The sequence below is a fragment of the Phocoena sinus genome, chromosome 20 (genome assembly GCF_008692025.1).
Source record: "Phocoena sinus isolate mPhoSin1 chromosome 20, mPhoSin1.pri, whole genome shotgun sequence".
Lineage (NCBI taxonomy): Eukaryota > Metazoa > Chordata > Mammalia > Artiodactyla > Phocoenidae > Phocoena > Phocoena sinus.
In genome coordinates this window covers 2,137,501-2,154,493 of record NC_045782.1, presented here as the reverse complement: position 1 = coordinate 2,154,493, position 16,993 = coordinate 2,137,501, and the positions used below count along the sequence as shown (strand labels likewise).

Below are 16,993 nucleotides of genomic sequence, written 5' to 3'. Positions count from 1 at the left end.
GTTTCTCCAGCAATCCCCCCATCCCCCAACAGTCCTGCAAGCCCTTTAGTACCTTCCTGCTTAACCCCACGAGGCGGCCATCTCTTAGGTACAAGAGAATCCTGACTCATATGTGTTTGCCCCCCACGAGAATGGTACCTGTACTCTAGAGCAACACTGCAGCTCTGCGTGAGCTGAGGCTTCTCCGCTCTCCCACACTTTCCTGCTGAGTTCTCTCTGTGGTTTCCAGACTGCAGCACAGACCCACAGAAGAGCCTTTTAAAGACAGACCATCTGCGTCAATCCTCCCATGCATGGCTTCCTCATCCAGGGGACGTTGGCCTGTCATTTAATCTCCCTGTGAATATGCCAAGACAACACCTCCCAACTCCCCATTCCTAAATCACTGCTCTTTCTATTGTGTCAAATTGCCACAGCTGTTTTGCAAAAAGATGACTAATTTATGAGAATATGGCTCAAACAGAATACTTCCGGCAAGGTCAGTGGAAGTTGAAAATATTCATTTATTGATCTTTTTGAAAGGAACCTAGCTACTCATAAGCTTCTGTGGTTGAATTTACTTGTCCTTAATCCTCAAAGCTTTCTCCTGTTGCCCTGTAATCAATGTGAGTAGAATAAATTTAAGTGAAACAGAACTTAAAACGCTTAAGTCACACTGTCCTACACTCTTGTCTCCACAGTCCCTTCTTTCGAGTGAAAAAAAAAAAATCAGTAAATTGATGACATTTTCTGGAACGAAATATCAGGTATTTCAGAAATTGGTAAGGGGTTGTTTGTTTTTTTAATCGAATGGGGTTGGTTCTTGTTATTTTCCCTGTTGTGTCACACAGTATAAAATCAGATGGTAAGTAGGAAGAGAGAGAGCGAAATCAGGTTAGGTACGAGCTGGGGAAAAACCTCTCATTTCTGTCCCAGCCATTCTCAGGAAGGTGATGCAGAGGGCACCTTCTTGCCCATCCATGTACCCGCCCTGCCACCTGGCCTTGAGGATTTAGAGCACCCCTCAAAGGAAGACTGTTGTTAAAAGTCCACTTCTATTTCACTCCTTGATAATTTAATAAGAATAAAATTACATTCCGCTGAGGTGCTCCCTTTGATTACCTAAGTTTCTCTGTGACTCACAACATCAACTGATACAGAGGACTCATTTCAACACCATAAGGAAGTAGTAAGGATGCAAGAAGCAATCCCAGCCCCTCTGCTTTCAGGTATCAAGGGCAGCATTCCACACTAGCAATGCTAGTCTGCTGGGCTAGGACAGCAAGAATGAGTGTGAGAAAACCCAACCAGTTGTTTAAGTAGGTTAACGAAGCTACTGGACTAAAGACCTACCACGTTACATAACAGCGATATGTGTGTGTGTGTGTGTGTGTGTGTGTGTGTGTGTGTCTAGGGAGAAGCATGGGGTGTGTGTGTGTGTGTGTGTCTAGGGAGAAGAAGCATGGGGTGTGTGTGTGTGTGTGTCTAGGGAGAAGACCCACAGAAGCGTGTATGTGTGTATAGGGAGAACCACAGAATGTGTGTGTGTGTGTGTGTGTGTGTGTGTGTAGGGAGAACCACAGATTGTGTGTGTGTGTGTGTGTGTGTGTGTGTGTGTGTTTGTGTCTAGGGAGAAGACGCACAGAAGCATGTATGTGTGTATAGGGAGAACCACAGAATGTGTGTGTGTGTGTGTGTGTGTGTATGTGTCTAGGGAGAAGACCCACAGAAGTGTGTGTGTGTGTGTGTGTGTAGGGAGAACCACAGAATGTGTGTGTGTGTGTGTGTGTCTAGGGAGAAGACCCACAGAAGTGTGTGTGTGTGTGTGTGTGTGTGTCTAGGGAGAAGACCCACAGAAGTGTGTGTGTGTGTAGGGAGAACCACAGAATGTGTGTGTGTGTGTGTGTCTAGGGAGAAGACCCACAGAAGAGTGTGTGTGTGTGTGTGTGTGTGTGTGTGTGTCTAGGGATAAGAACCACAGAAGTGTGTGTATGTGTGTGTGTGTGTCTAGGGAGAACACCCACAGGGGTGTGTGTGTGTGTGTGTGTGTGTGTGTGTGTCTAGGGAGAAGCATAGGGGTGTGTGTGTCTGTGTGTGTGTGTAGGGAGAAGATGCATAGGGGTGTGTGTGTGTGTGTGTGTGTGTGTGTAGGGAGAAGACGCATAGGACACTGTTGGTCCCATCAGCGCTGTAACCGTGAGCAGGGACACCGCCTGGCTTCAGACTGTTGGGATCGACCAGCAACAACCCCAGCAATACACCGAGTACGACATTCCCTCTGTTCTGCGGAAGAATAAAGACTCTGTATTCTATAAAGGATACTAAGAAATACTCAAGCATACAACCAGGGGTACACTAACCAATTCACTAAGTAAAGGAAACACTCCAAGGGCCCACTGCGGGTTAAACACTGCTCACGGTCAGCCACGGCCTCCTAAGACACACAAGAGGCTCTCGGGTTTATCTGTAAAGTAAAAATCACACGTATAGCCAACGGAGCCTTGGAAATCCCTTGAATCGCCCAAAACGACAGCTTGCACGGTGCTGTAAATACAACTGCACACAAAAGCCTCCCGCAGCCGCTCTTCTTGCGCTTTGCGCAGTCTGCTTCTCAGGTGCAGGTCAGACAGCTGCGTCGTTTAGCGACCACGTTTAACCAACCACAGAAACGAGGCATGTTTCCCGTCGGCTCCCAGCATGTACAACTCTGGTGACAATGAATAATTTCCACAAAAAAATCTGTGTCTGATATGTAACTCCACGGCCAGTACCATGGGTCTTAAAAACATTATCTAATATACTTTTCCGCAAAAACTCCATAAGTTACAATCCTTCATTTTAGATGAAACCACTTGATAAGGTCACAAGGCTGGTATGTGGTGAATCTGGGGTGAAAACCCAGCTGTTTGACATGCCTTTCTCAGGCTTTTCTATGACGCGTGGGTGTCCTGGGAGAGGCACAAAGGGCTCTTAAAAAAAAAAAGGTAATAATGCTGATGGGACTTCTCCAAATTTGTTTAATGTATATTTAAGAAAAATGCTACCAATATTTCTTTCCTTGCTCTTATTTTTATGGGGTAATCTGATCTTAGGAGGTGGCAACCCATCTCTGAAAACGACAGAGAGCCAGTTGTATGTGAGGTCACCCGAGGCACCAACACAGGAGATGGGGGCGTGTCCTGCCCGTGGACCACGTCCCCGGCTCGCTGACTGCTGCCTATCTTCTGTACCCCTCACTGGTATTCAAACATGTGCATGCGCCTATGTCTGTACTTACCCCTTACTTATTAAATGTTGTCTAATGCATGGCTTCTCTTGTTTGGTTACAGAACAGAATCTTCAAATAGTGTCGTTTTTCTACGGCTCTTAGGTCATCACACAGGGCACAGCTTGGCATTGCTGTTGGTTTTGATCCAAGGACACGCGAGCTATTGCTCGCAATTAGTTGTAAGGTATTCAAGGGTTAACTACGTTTGGGAAACGTCGCATTACACCACTGCTGCCTCCACCAGCGGGAGACTAGTTTTTGTAAAGAAGACGGGGCACATCAATCTCGCACTCAGGACAGCTCTTTCCTGAACAACTGAACGGAGCCCACCCAGGCCCTTCCTGGGGCCGCACAGACCGACGGCCCGTGACTCCCCTCCACCCACTGGCTTCCGGACCAAAGCCCGGCCGCCTGATGCTCTCTTCCTCTTCCGTCCTCCGTGCCTTTGCTCTTTCTGTATCCTGACGTGGAAGGAAACCTTCCCAAAGTGTTTCTTCTTATTATGTACAACACAAACCTAAATGAAGTCTGCAGGTCCACAGCGAGACAGAAATCAGTTAAACATCCTGTCTCAGGTGTCAGGGTCCTCGGAATCTCAGTGTAAGTATGTCTATGACAATAAAAACAAACAGCGTAAGACAGCATTTTGAACACAAGCCTCTTACCCTCCAAATCCCAACAGCAAGAAACACAGGAATACATCGTAAAAATCCTGCATCGGCACCAGAAACTACAGAAAGATAGCATGTCCGTGCCTCAGACTTTGAAGAATTTCTGTGACGCAGAGAATAAGTGGGAGGAAAGTGACAAGAAAATTACTACCGGTTTACCCCGATTCTCTTGCAAAGAGACTGAAGATGTGGGAAACCCCACTGAGGCCCCGGGTCCTGGAGGGCGGCCAGGGCTGGAAGCAACACCTGGGGGACAGGCAGAGCACCCCTCCTGCAAAGGATCAGTGACACAAAGGAAGACACGCCTGTCCAAGGAGGCCAGGGTGGTTGATTCCCGGCACAAAGGACAGTAGTAAAAAGGGGCAGATTGGGAAAGGCCACAGGACACGCCTGAAATGGACAACGGCCAAGCAAAACAGACCCCCAAAACCGGCTCCTCCACGCCGCCTCCACCAAACAGAGAAGAAACCGGACACAGGTGAAGTTCCCCCACTGGCACCTCTTCCTCTGCACTCCTCCTCGCCCTGTCTGTGTCTGCGACGTGCCACAGAAATTTACGTTAAAGAGGCTTCCTTCAAGTTTAAGATACGAGAAGATTTCTACAGCAGTCAGGCAGAGTGAGCACAGATCGAGACAGAATCCAGACACTGATCCTGGGCGAGTGACAGGCTCTGATACGCTTTTATCCACTGAAGCAAGAATAAGTGATGGGAAAAAACAGGCCCTGATCTATGAATAGATCTCACAGCATAAACTGAAAAGAATCACCGCACTCAAAGGAGAACAGACATTTGTAATTATGGAACAGGAAACAGATTTGGACACTTAAAAGCATCTGCCTTCAGAATACAATAAAATTCAAGAAAGTATATGAAAGATGACACTTGAAGATGAAAGGCCGAGTGTAAAAAATTATATTAGCAATATAATAATCCCATGAAGACAGTTTAAAGTAGAATCAGCTCCAGAGAAAAAAGAACAAGGGCATACTGGGAAAGTCTCTCTGAAAACGGATGAAATGAACGATGTCAAGGTGGGATTTCAGTTCTGCGGGCAAAGGATGGTGTGGTAATATAATAAACAGTGCTGGCGTGAATGGCTGTCCATCTGGAAGAAGAAGACCCACTCCTCACATCAGACTAAATAAAGAAAGCAGACCAAATGTCCGAGATAGTATGTGTGTAAAACAGATGAAGAATACCGGTTACCTTCCAGGACGCTACTCAAGGGGGAGAAGGATGAGTATTTTTCTTTAACACCTCCATTTTATTACCGGTTCACCGAAATACTACTTCATAATTAAGAAGAAATCCAATACAGTAAATCACCAAACAATCTACTATTTGTTTTTAAATTTCAAAGACAGTTCTAGACTTCAAATACCATGTCCTGTACTTTCCAATACTCCAGAATCTTTAATTAAAATTCATTTATGCAAAATTATTATATTTGCTCCTTGCCCTCTTGTTTCCAAGAATGAAATCATTTTTAAAAAATAACATTTGTACTTAAAAATCAACCTCGTAGCTACAACTTGCATTGAAAATACCATTTGCTTCTGCCTCAATTCCAGTCATCTGACATGGCTTTAAAGTTCTGAAACTACACACCCTGGAAAATTGAGAACAAAGTGACCGGAAGGCCCTGCAGAAACGTGGCCAGTGATTAAAATCAGGCAAAAGACTCTTCGAAATAACGACATGTTTATTTAGCACTTCATAAACGCTTACATATAAAAATACTCGACAGTCCCCAGAGAAAGATCAAAATATGTGGGGCAGAGACAGCTGTGCATTTGAAGCTGAGATTGCCTTTTTCTTGTTTGTATTTGAAAACACCCGGCAAATGAGTTTTATATCATCCTAAAGATTCTCAGTCCGAGGTAAAGATCTCCCAGTATATAAATTCCTGTCCCACTAGGATAACTCCAGCGAGTGTCAGAACTATTTTTACAGAGAGGACGTCGACCTCTCCTCTTTCTGTCACCAAGTCGAATTTTTCTAGTGACTCTGTGCTCTCTTGTTTGACACTCACAATGTTCTCCTGAGTTAAAGGGCTTTCCTGTTCCTAATTTCCGTGGATCCCATCTTGTCTCACCCTCCTGATGACGTAGCTAATGGTCTAGAAGTTCTTCACAAGAGAGCTGCAATGAGTTCTGCCTGATGGAGGTTGCTGAATTGGACCCAGATCTTAACAAACGTACGTACTTCCAAGAGTTTCAAGTCGCACTTTGAATCTTGGATCCCTCTGAGTTATATGCTTCCGGATTGAAAAAGTCTTTAGATTTCCAGGGTGAGTTTTATTCACGAGGCTTTTGTCGTTGTTCGTTAGTTCTCAGTTCAATTCCAATTAGCATCGTCCCCACAGAAGCTTATCTGATTCAACTACATCCTTTATGATCAAGCAAACATCGATGCATATTGAACCCCAAAGAGATTTTGGAAATCAGCCCAAAACATGGTGGTGGCTTGTTTCAGACAAGCTTAAGGAAGTCAGACCCCAGCTTGAAAAGGTGAAATCAAGACTGGACACAGAGGAAGCAGAACGTTCTAACTTCTTCAGAACGAGACGTCATGCAGATGGCTTCCTGTTTCACCTACAACAGTGTTAATTCCAAGCTTATCAGACACTGTATTCAAAAGGAAACATAAAAGTAAACTCCAAAAAAGTAAAGCACAGCCTGGGCTGTGTTCACTCTGCACGTGCAACGCCACGGCCCTCGCTCAGCACTCTGGCTGCATCTCAAAAATTTTTTCACGACAGACTTTGTTTTGCAGAACAACTTTATTTCGTGCTCCAAACAAAAGACTGCTGAATCTTCTGTGAAGAATAAAGAAAAAAAAAGAGGGGAGGATCATCTTTGTGCAGAGCTGACTCCAAAATGCAAAAAGAAAACAAAAAAAAGGTAAAGAGACTTGATGACAATGACTGGGCAACAGTGGCTGTTCTAAGGAGACCGTTTGGTTCTTTATCAAAAGGTTATTTCTCCTCTACACATTCCCCCTTTCACAAAGAAATGGCTGTGGTTTCCCATCATGGCAAGGGCTGGGCGGCCTCTCTTCCACCACCTGCTCTGCTATAGCTGACAGAGACCATGGAGCTGGAAAATAGAAACGGGAGGCAAAGGCTGGTAAAGGTGTTACTTAACGCAACACGACCTTAGTCTACACACACAAGGACTAACAGCTGGCGCTTTCCACAGGGAAAAGCTCAGAGCAGCACGTCTGAATTTCGACTGTCCCCATCTCTTTTGGAAGTCACAGGTCTTCAGACAGAGAAAATGCTAAAACTTCAAAACGCCGGGCTCCTCCCACTAGACCGTCACCAACAGTCTAGTGTCGGCAGAGATGTCCAAGACCAACCAAATCAGGCCCCTGTAATTGACAGAATGGCTCGTGCTTCCCTCTACTGTCCTACAGTTAAGGCCAAAAAAAAAAAGATTTCTTTTACTATTTCAGTATACACATTCTAAACGCTTCCAGGAAGCTCACGCCCACTTTTCAAAGCAAATCTGTAAAGACAGGGGCCTGGGAGCAGAGAAGCAGACATAGCTCTTTAGAATCAGAGGCTACAGCTCTAAGGCCACAGATGCAAACTGAAGCTATGAAAAAATAAGTCATGTGAGAGTGAAAGGATTATGCTTGTTGGGATACCCGAGGACCGGTTTCTACTTCCAGGGGCAAATAAAATGCCAGAGGCCCCCAACAGTTGGAGCTTCGCATGTGAGGTTCGCTCGGAAACTGCTCAGGAATCCCCACGAGAACTGGCCCCCTCGCTGGAGGGCCGGAGATGCTGTATCAAAGCATCCGCAGGGAGAGAGCTGGACAAGTCATCTCAGTGACCCAAGAAGCTATGCCTCCAACTTCCTACTTTCCCTTTCCAGTGACAGCTCCAGACACCCAGCGAGCGCCTGGGACACATTACAGTAAGAACAACACACAGGGCTCACAGGCACACAACTGACGTCAGGGCAGAATACACGTGTGCACACACAGAGTTAAAAGCCAATTCCAGAGAGTCTGGCAGTGACCGGCCGCCATGCTGCCCAGTTCAGAGGTGACGACAAGAGAACCAGTGGTACAAGCTAAACACACTGGGAACCTTCGACGTTCTATTTCAGAAACTGATACAATTGTTTAGGCACAGACATTCAGTGTGTTTAACTCTTTTAAGAGGCTGCTTATTGGTGTCATATGATACATACAGCAAAAATCGAATGTCACCCTAAAAACAATGGTCCATACTGTGTCAGAGTAACAGGAGGCACACAAAGGTCTCTCCCTGCTACTGTTTGAGAGGCCCATGTCATGTACATATCACCGACAGTGTCTTCTGTTAGAAAGGCTGCATGTGGCCCAGCAAGGCATTAAGTCGAGCTGCACGTGTGTTCTCTGAAGCCCACGGACTCAACTTTTCAGGAAAAAGTTTTGATGTTTTAACTTTGGTGGAAAGTTTTAATTTCCTTGTATTTCTCATAATGGTTCAAAACAAGACGCAGCCAGATTTGAAAAAGTTATTCATTATCCTTCCATCCAATAATTTCTGTGTCTGGCAAAACAGATCATTTTCAGGTCCACAAAAACTACACGGGTTTGTTCAAATTTCTGGAAGAGAAAGAGGAGGTCTATGGCCCAGCTACAATACGGAGATGCCACCGTGTAAGGGAGACCCAAGGCTTGAGCTGGGAACGTGGTACTGGGTGCACATGTGTCCCTGACTCCCCCATCAGAGAAAGGCTCCCTGACCAACCAGTCTCAGAACAGAGCTTGGGCGGGGGGGGTCTTAAATCCGACCTACTCTTACCTTCTCATTTTTTAAAAAAAAATAAATTTATTTATTTATTTTTTGGCTGCTTTGGGTCTTCGTTGCTGTGTGCGGGCTTCCTCTAGTTGCGGCGAGTGGGGGCTACTCTTCGTTGTGGTACGCGGGCTTCTCGCTGTGGTGGCTTCTCTTGTTGCGGAGCACGGGCTCTACGCGTGTGGGCTTCAGTAGTTGTGGCACATGGGCTCAGTAGTTGTGGCTCACGGGCTCTAGAACACAGGCTCAGTAGTTGTGGCGCATGGGCTTAGTTGCTCCGTGGCCTGTGGGATCTTCCCATACCAGGGCTCAAACCCATGTCCCCTGCATTGGCAGGCGGATTCTTAACCACTGCGCCACCAGGGAAGCCCTTACCTTCTCATTTAAGAGAGGAAGGAGCTCGGTCTGGGAAGAAAACCTTGCCAGTTGGTGGCAAAGATGAGACCAGAGCCTCATTTTCCCATGTATCTTAACATCAGTTATTCTGACTCCAAAATAAAAATACCTCTGAAAACATCACAGGATTGAAGATGGCTAATGAGCTAAGCTTTAGAATCACCTAAACGTTCCACTTTAACTATTAAGTTCTTGATAATAAACGCTAACTTGCCTTCACACCCAGGCACCCCACCGGCCTGCCTACTGGCCTATGATCCCTCGAATGCCAGTTAATGAGAATGTGAATCAGTCCATCCAGGGTCACGATCAAGTCGCTTTTCTGATGCTCTTACTTTCTCTTTATTGTACTTGGAGGACCCCATCAGAGAATTTTCTGCAAGTTCTTTGGCTGTGGCTGAACCAAGAAGGACTTCTGAGTTCTCGTCAGAAGACTGTCAAAGTCAAGAACCCAGGCAGCCAAGATGGAAACCCTCTGCGGCTCTGGGACCTCGGAGGGTGTCAGCTGGCTGCAAGTCTGGCTCACGTGGTAGGTTCAGGAAGAGGTGGAGCCATCTGCGAGTAACTTTCCAACAGCCAATGCTTTAGAAGGGGCAGCTAGCCGGGGCAGCGCAAAATCAGACAAGAAACCACCCTGGCAATCATCTGAAGGACAGTGACAGCCAAGAAACCCACGGACACCTGCAGGGTTTCAGCAGCACACCATGTTCTGAAACTGCTGTCAGTTCTCGAATTTTGAAACATTTGTGATAAGGGATTAAACTGCTCGAATTAGGAGGTAGGTTTGCAAATCACTGGAAAATCAAGAGAAACATACTGTGTTTGAAAAAAAAAGTGACCCTAAGTTTGAAAATGTTGGATGTAGCACATGGGGCCCTAAACTGTCAAGACGCACGCAGATTTCCTATGGTATCAGGGTTCGAGTTGTATAATCTGACCTGTATCTTAGAACCTAAGTAAGAAATGCAGCATCCTATACAATAACTTATTTAGGGCCACCTCTTAAACTCAAGGCTTGTCTTTTATCATTTATCTGTAAATTCACGTACATATGAAGCAATGCAGGTTATGACGTGGTTCCTCTTCCAAAGACACACACTAGAAAAGCAAGACACATGGACAAATATACAAAAGCAGACACCAAAGCAAACCAGAATGACCTCACAATCATTTCAATAGGGAACACTATGAAATCTAGTTTTCCTATTCTGCTTCTCCCTTAAAATTCACGTGCTTTTGGTGGCCAGAGGGTATAGGTGTGACTATAAAACTATGATCTTGATTTTTATAAACAAAGGGCCACCAGATTGATTGAAGCAAGTTTGGTAAGAGAATCAAAAGAGAATTCTGAGCAGAAATCTACTCTTTCCACTGCTGTGAAGTTCATGATACTGTATCAGACCCAGAAGCTCAGAATCCAGCCCCTGTCAACCCTGGAAAACAGGTAAAAAGGGCAAACTGTACAAATCTGCACCCAGAATGTAATAAATCTGGTTTTTAAATTCTACTACATCTTATGTTAAGAGAAATCCAAAAATTCAAAATAACTTCTAATAACCAAGAATCTCAACGTCAAGGACATCTATTCCTGATGGGGAAAGAGACAGCACTGCATTAGCTGAAGTCTAAAATACTGTAGATAGTCTTGTTTGTAAACCATTTAAATTTTAAGCAATAACCAACTCTGGGCTCACTTTCGGAACAGCTTATTCTGAAAGCTCGCTGTTAAGAAGGGCCTGCTTGGGTAACAGACTGTAACGATCCCCTCGAGAGCATAAGGGAATCACATATCAGCCGGACATATGTTCTCCACGCTTACCCTTTCTAATAAAGTGGCTTATTTCAAGGTCTTCTGCAGGGAGCCCAAGGGGGCTGCTAATACAGAAGCAGGTCCTGGGCCAGGACGGTGAGGCCTCCACCTGGTGGCCACGCCCTAGGAAGCAGTCAGTTTCTCCCACTGGGTGAGGGTGACCAACACGAGTTGCCCGGACCAACAATGAGATGTAAGGGCATCCTCTCCTCCAAACCCGGAGGGGACTTGGCTAAAACTTTGTCCCCTCGAGTGATGAGCTTTCTCACCACCAGGAATGGTGGTGACGGTTTTGGGTGGAATATTTCTACCATGGAGCTAGTTATGCCCTGGCCGTGGGGTTCGTTATACCCTGGCCGTGGAGTTAGTTATTCCCTGGCCGTGGAGTTAGTTATTCCCTGGCCGGGGGTTAGTTATTCCCTGGCCGTGGGCTAGTTATTCTCTGGCCGTGGAGTTAGTTATTCCCTGGCCGTGGGGTTAGTTATTCCCTGGCAGCAGGTTAGTTATTCCCTGGCCGGGGGTTAGTTATTCTCTGGCTGGGGTTAGTTATTCCCTGGTGGGGGGTCAGTTATTCCCTGTCCGGGGGACAGTTATTCCCTGGCCTGGTTTAGTTATTCCCTGGCCTTGCGGTTAGTTATTCCTGGCCTTGCGGTTAGTTATTCCCTGGCCGGGGGTTACTTATTCTCTGGCCGGGGTTAGTTATTCCCTGGTGGGGGGTCAGTTATTCCCTGTCCGGGGGACAGTTATTCCCTGGCCGGGGTTTAGTTATTCACTGGCCGGGGTTAGTTATTCCCTGGCCTTGCAGTTAGTTATTCCCTGGCTGGGGATTAGTTATTCCTTAGCCGTGAGGTTAGTTATTTCCTGGCTGGGGGTTAGTTATTCCTTAGCCGTGGGGTTAGTTATTTTCTGGCCATGGAGTTAGCTATTCTCTGGCCATGGGGTTAGCTATTCCCTGGCCATGGGCTAGTTATTCCCTGGATGTGGGTTAGTCATTCCCTGGCCGTGGGGTTAGTTATTCCCTGGCAGCAGGTTAGTTATTCCCTGGCCGGGGGTTAGTTATTCTCTGGCCAGGGTTAGTTATTCCCTGGTGGGGGGTCAGTTATTCCCTGTCCGGGGGACAGTTATCCCTGGCCGGGGTTTAGTTATTCCCTGGCCGGAGGTTAGTTATTCCCTGGCCGTGGGGCTAGTTATTCCCTGGCCGTGGGGCTAGTTATTCCCTGGTGTGGGGTTAGTTATTCCCTGGCCGTGGGGCTAGTTATTCCCTGGTCGTGGGGTTAGTTATTCCCTGGCCGTGGGTTAGTTATTCCCTGGCCGTGGGTTAGTTATTCCCTGGCCGGGGGTTAGTTATTCCCTGGCCGGGGGTTAGTTATTCCCTGGCCGTGGGGTTAGTTATTCCCTGGCCGGGGGTTAGTTATTCCCTGGCCGGGGGTTAGTTATTCCCTGGCCGTGGGTTAGTTATTCTCTGGCCGGGGTTAGTTATTCCCTGGCCATGGGGTTAGTTATTCCCTGGCTGGGGGTTAGTTAGTCTCTGGCCTGGGTTAGTTATTCTCTGGCCGGGGTTAGTTATTCCCTGGCCGTGGGGTTAGTTATTCCTTAGCCATGGGGTTAGCTATTCCCTGGCCGTGGGCTAGTTATTCCCTGGCCGTGGGCTAGTTATTCCCTGGCCGTGGGTTAGTTATTCCCTGGCTGTGGGGTTAGTAATTCCCTGGCGTGGGGTTAGTTATTCCCTGGCCGGGGGGTTAGTTATTCTCTGGCCATGGGGTTAGCTATTCCCTGGCCATGGGTTAGTTATTCCCTGGCCGTGGGTTAGTTATTCCCTGGCCGTGGGATTAGTTATTCCCTGGCCGTGGGGTTAGTTATTCCCTGGCCGGGGATGGGGGCAGAGGGACCTGGAGGGAGGGGAGGGCTCAGGACAGACACCCAGCATCACGTGTGTGGATGCTGTCGGCCCTGGCCAGGAGGGCAGGTGGGCCCGGCCCAGGGTGCGTGCAGCATGACCCACCTGCCGCGGGCCCGCGCGTCCCCCAGGGCCTTCTGCAGCCGGGCGTTCTTCTCCTCCTCCTCCAGCAGCCTCCGCTTGACAGCACGCAGCTCCTGCTGGGCCTCGCACTTGATGTCATTGGCCACCACCACCGCTGTCTGCAGGTCAGCCTGGAAGCGCCGCCACTCCTCCGTCTCGTCCTGGAAGAGCCGCAGTCCGCGCCCGCGTCAGACCGGCCCCCAGGCAGGGGCTGCGGGGCCCCGGGTGGGTCCCCGAGCAAGGCTGGCTGTAGCAGCCTCGCCGCTGGGAAAAGGCGCAGGCGGGGCTGCAGCCTCGGGTGTCGGAGTGCCCGTCCTGAAATCAAGGCCTCCTGAACTTCCTTCCCGGCCACACCGTTCGTGGTTCCAGGGCCCGGGCCCCGCAAACCTGCTATACACAGCGGGCCAGGGAGTCGTCAGGGTACCTCTCAACGGTGTCCACACCTATGTTCACGGGGACCCCTCCAGTAAAATGATGGAGGGCGTCCCATCCCTGCCGTGACTGTGCCTCACCTTTATCTGCTTCGTCAGAGTCTTCAGCTGCCTCTCCAGGTCCGACTTCTGTTCCTCCAGTTTTATCACGTTGCCTGGAAATGAACAGGCAGACGGAGTTGGAAAAGTCTCGAGACCCTGGGGAGAAGCTAAGCTCGGAAGCAGAGCAGACCCAGATCCTGCAACAGGCTTTGAAGCCCACCCCTTCTGCCTGCCGGGGCCCCATCTCAGCGTCCTGAGCACGGGAGCCAGAGGCGGGGGCTCCTCCAAGCGAGAGTGGGATGATTCGGGAAAGCGGCGGTGTGAGGTTAGGGCACAGCCTCACAGAGCTCCGGGAAGAGGGCAAACAGCGGCTCACACTCACACACTTACTCTCGGCCTCCCTGGAAGTGCACACGGCATCCTGAACGTCCTTCATCACCGTGAGGTGGAGGGAGGGCTTTTGCGTAACAGCGGATATGGCTGGTTATTACCATCGAGACTTTTAGGTCAGTTTCTATACAGCCATGGGACTTAACTGCAGTTAAAACTCTGAATCACTTGGGAAGCTTTCCAAAAGAGCAGATGTTCAAGCCCCAGACTCTGCACAGACTCAGAATCTCCCAGGGTGACAAGGATCTGGCGGGTGTACGTTAACAGCTCCACTGGGGACTGGACTTCCTTTCCTTAGTAAAGAACATCTTACTTGGAGGGTGTTATGCTCAGTGAAATAAGTCAGAATGAGAAAGACAAATACTCTATGATCTCACTTATACGTGGAATCTAAAGAATACAACAAACCAGGGCTTCCCTGGTGGCGCAGTGGTTGAGAGTCCGTCTGCCGACGCAGGGGACACGGGTTCGTGCCCCGGTCCGGGAAGATCCCACATGCCACGGAGCGGCTGGGCCCGTGAGCCATGGCCGCTGAGCCTGCGCGTCCGGAGCCTGTGCTCCGCGACGGGAGAGGCCCCAACAGTGAGAGACCCGTGTACCGCAAAAAAAAAAAAAAAAAAAAAAAAGAATACAACAAACCAGTAAATACAACAAAAAAGAAGCAGGTGCCACTTACTTTCCAGCAGACATAGAGAACAAACTAGCGGTTACCAGTGGGGAGAGGAAAGCAGGGGCAATATAGGGGCTGGGGATTAAGAGGTACAAACTATTAGGTATAAAATAAGCTACAAGGATATATTTTACAACACGGGAAATATAGCCGATATTTTATAATAACTATAAATGGAGTAACACTCCAAAACTTCTGAATCACTATCTTATACACCCATAACTTACACAATATTCTACATCAACTCTACTTCAATAAAAAAATAATAAAATAAAATTGAATTAGAAACAAAAAAAAAGATCCTGGGCTTCCCTGGTGGCGCAGTGGTTTAGAGTTTGCCTGCCGACGCAGGGGACGCGGGTTCGTGCCCCGGTCCGGGAGGATCCCACGTGCCGCGGAGCGGCTGGGCCCGTGAGCCACGGCCGCTGGGCCTGCGCGTCCGGAGCCTGTGCTCCGCAACGGGAGAGGCCACAACAGCGAGAGGCCCGCGTACCTCAAAAAAAAAAAAAAAAAAAAAAAAAAAAAAGATCCTCAGTCCCTCTCTGTCTCTAGTTCTCTCCACGTTGCTGTCAAGAGTCGTTCAGTTTAAATCTGATCGCATCCGTTACACATAGTGTCAGTTCTCCAGTGGGTCCTCACGGTCCCTCCAAAGCCGTCCTTGTCTATTAAGGATACAAACCGGAATTACCAGAAAAGCTTCAAAAAACCCACACATGGTCAGGTTCTACCCCAGCAGTTCAGGTTCACACGTGGGGCCTGAGGATTTGTGTTTGGGGTCAACGGTGCAGAAAAAGACAGCGCTCCGTAACTTCTTTTTATCTTTCTGTCCATTCCTCTTAAGGGTCTTAAGGGGGAGGACCGGTTCATCTCGAGATGTATTTTCGTGTCCCCGCGTCTCCTGGTGAAAAGACACCTATCAACACCCTAATGTCCCCAACAGACGTTTACGGCTTCTCAAAAGATGCAGGTCTGTCACTGTTCTTTTCAGTCTTGGACACATTATGACATAACCAGAGGGAGTGGGCCTGACATGTGCTCCGGATAGTAATTACATGCTGCTTTCTTGGTGTGTCTGTGCTGACTTCTTAGGATTTGGGGACAGTATGACCAAATTCTCGACAACAATAAATCACTGAAGCAAAAACAAACAAAATACAAACGAAACAGGTCTCCTCCTGTTTGGCCCTGTACTTGTGTGGTCCGGCGTCAGGTGTTCTGCTGTACTCTCAGGTGTGACCTCTGAGAAGAGCCTGGGTGACAGTGATGCTGAGTGTCCTGTCGTCACCCCACATTGCACACGAAGTAGCTGTGACGCTGACCACCGTAGTGAGGCGTAGACTACGCGGCCAGGTGCCACGGTCGAGGCAGGTACGTACAGTTGCCAGGCGCACGGGATCAGCTCCCGCGGCAAAGACGGGTCACGTTCCCGTGGGCCTCTGGTCCCGACGTTTTGCACATCGGGAGCCTCAAGCTTTCCGCTGCTCTGCACGGGCGCCGGAGGCAGCGGGAGCGCTGTGAGTACTGGTTTTGGGGGTTACAAGTCAGTCTGGGCGAGCAGGTGAATTCGAAAATAAGGGTTCCTCAAATAATCAGGATGGGCTGTACCCGTTGGGGGACTTTTCAGGCAACCAGCCGTGCTATTGCCAGTAAGGCCGGTGCCACTAAAAGCTCTGCACGCTAATTCTTTTGTTATGAAGGGAAAACACATTAGATGCGATCATTTGATAAGGCTTATTTGGACAAGGCAGGCAATGTTTAACTAATCTCTGACAAACATCCCTCCCTATTCAAAACAAGCAACTGGTTCACAGGTAAGGCATATACTGGTGCCTCTTGAGTAAGAAGTGGGTAACATCTGTAAGTCATTTGATACCAACCATCCATGGGGCCCATGCTGGAATTGTTTTCTCCTGAGGCCAAGAGCACATGCCGTCCGAATCAGTCCCACCCCCTGCCCCCTACCCTTCTATCCATCAGAGCCCAATGGCAACACCTGTTGGCACCTGCCGTGTGGTCAGCAGTGGCTCACACGCGGTGCTCCTAACTGCACACACTGTCCACCCACGACCCACAGTCTTTCTTCTGTATCACCTGCTTTGCAGCTCAGTCGAGGAGACTGACGATTCTGTCTCTTTTAACTGCCGTTCTTCCCGGGAGACCACAGCACACGCAAGAGGAAGACCTCTCACCAGCATGCTCCCCTCCCTCCTGACCCACGCGGCCCGGGGCTTGGTTCCACTTACTCTCCAGCTCACTGATGAGCTGCTTGTTGTGTAACTTGACGGCTCGATGCTGCTCCACCTGGTCCTCCAGCTCGAAGATGGTCTCCTTCATGTCTTTAATCTCCGCGTCACTCTCCGACGCTTTCTCCTGCAGCTTCAGGCTGGCTCTGCTCAGCTGTTCTGCCTGACGATCGCATATCTCCTTCAAGTAAGAATAATCCTTTTCCACCTGGAAGATAAGGAAGGTTCCCTGCTCACCTGGACAGGAAAAAGCTGCCCGCACGTCAGCGTCAGGCC

The 16,993-nt window shown here is 48.5% G+C and overlaps 1 protein-coding gene across 1 annotated transcript in view; it reads right to left on the bottom strand.

Annotated features, from left to right (window-relative positions):
- SPECC1 (sperm antigen with calponin homology and coiled-coil domains 1) overlaps positions 1-16,993 on the bottom strand; it is a 254,519-nt gene that overhangs the window by 65,903 nt on the left and 171,623 nt on the right. The window contains 3 exon segments of the mRNA XM_032616185.1: positions 12,924-13,102; positions 13,454-13,527; positions 16,718-16,925. Of these exon segments, the coding sequence (XP_032472076.1) occupies positions 12,924-13,102; positions 13,454-13,527; positions 16,718-16,925 (461 nt within the window).